General features: G+C 42.3%; 1 protein-coding gene across 1 annotated transcript in view; it reads right to left on the reverse strand.

The window, feature by feature from the left end:
- The window catches only part of ZNF114 (zinc finger protein 114), a 9,117-nt gene extending 8,389 nt beyond the window's left edge, over positions 1 to 728 (reverse strand). The window contains exon 1 of the mRNA XM_011946546.1: positions 705 to 728. Within this exon, the coding sequence (XP_011801936.1) occupies positions 705 to 728 (24 nt within the window). The remainder of the gene's footprint in view (positions 1 to 704) is intronic.
- Between the last annotated feature and the right edge of the window lie 292 nt (positions 729 to 1,020).

Below are 1,020 nucleotides of genomic sequence, written 5' to 3' on the forward strand. Positions count from 1 at the left end.
TCAAAAAAAAAAAAAAAAGAAAAAGAAAGCAATTGCATGCTTGGGCAAACCAGGGATGACACTGCAACCTTCTCATTGTGAAATAATGTGAAAACCTGCCCTGCCACGCATCAGGAGGAGGTATCAGACTCGATCAAGCCGGCAGCAGTCTAAAGGAAATAGTAATAACAAGCCCTGTCTTTGAGGTTATTACTTTTTCTTATTTTCTTGCTCCCTGAGAAACTTTGTTCTCTAAAATTCACAGCTTATCAAAAACTTTGCTTTTTGACGTCCTATCGGTAAACATGAAAAGCCCCACTGTTGCCTGGGGGATCCACGTCACTTCCACACAGAAGCAAGCCTGTGCAACTCAGGGGCTGAGCTGTAGATAAGACTTTTAAGACACAACATTCCACGTCTGTCTTGACCTTATAGTTCCCAAAGAAACAACCAGACCTGATGATAACCCCATTACACGCATCTCAGCTTTAAGCCTACCTAAGAAGATAAAACAGTCTATTTCAATTCAGTTTCCCTGAATTCTGTCCTTTCCTCAATACAATTGGAGCACCGGTTGTGTCCCTATAATCTCAGACACATCAGCTCAGGACAATAGTTAAAAAAAAGAAAAGAAAAGAAAAAGAAAAACAATACACCATTGTGGGTCTGCTCAGGTGAGCAGGCTGAGGCTGGCTTTTACCTGATTGTCTATGACTAATACATACCTGGCTGACGAAACACATTCCCATGTTTGCCCTGAGTTCCAGTAAACCAGACCTCACTGGAGTAGATTAGTAATAAAAATGCATGTTGTTCTGATGGTGGGGTTTGATCCTGGAACCTTCGCACCACTCTCCTTGCAGCTTGTCCTTTTTATACATTTCCTCTACTGAGGTCTCAGTTCCCATAAAAGAACATGCTCAGCGCACCAAACTCAAACCCTCAAAGCTCTTTCTCTAACAAACCAGTGCATCCTGCACGTCTGGCCCTGCCCGGACTCATCACAACAGGCTCCAATCCAATACTTTTTTTTTTTTTTTT

Source organism: Colobus angolensis, unplaced genomic scaffold (genome assembly GCF_000951035.1).
Source record: "Colobus angolensis palliatus isolate OR3802 unplaced genomic scaffold, Cang.pa_1.0 Scaffold25, whole genome shotgun sequence".
Lineage (NCBI taxonomy): Eukaryota > Metazoa > Chordata > Mammalia > Primates > Cercopithecidae > Colobus > Colobus angolensis.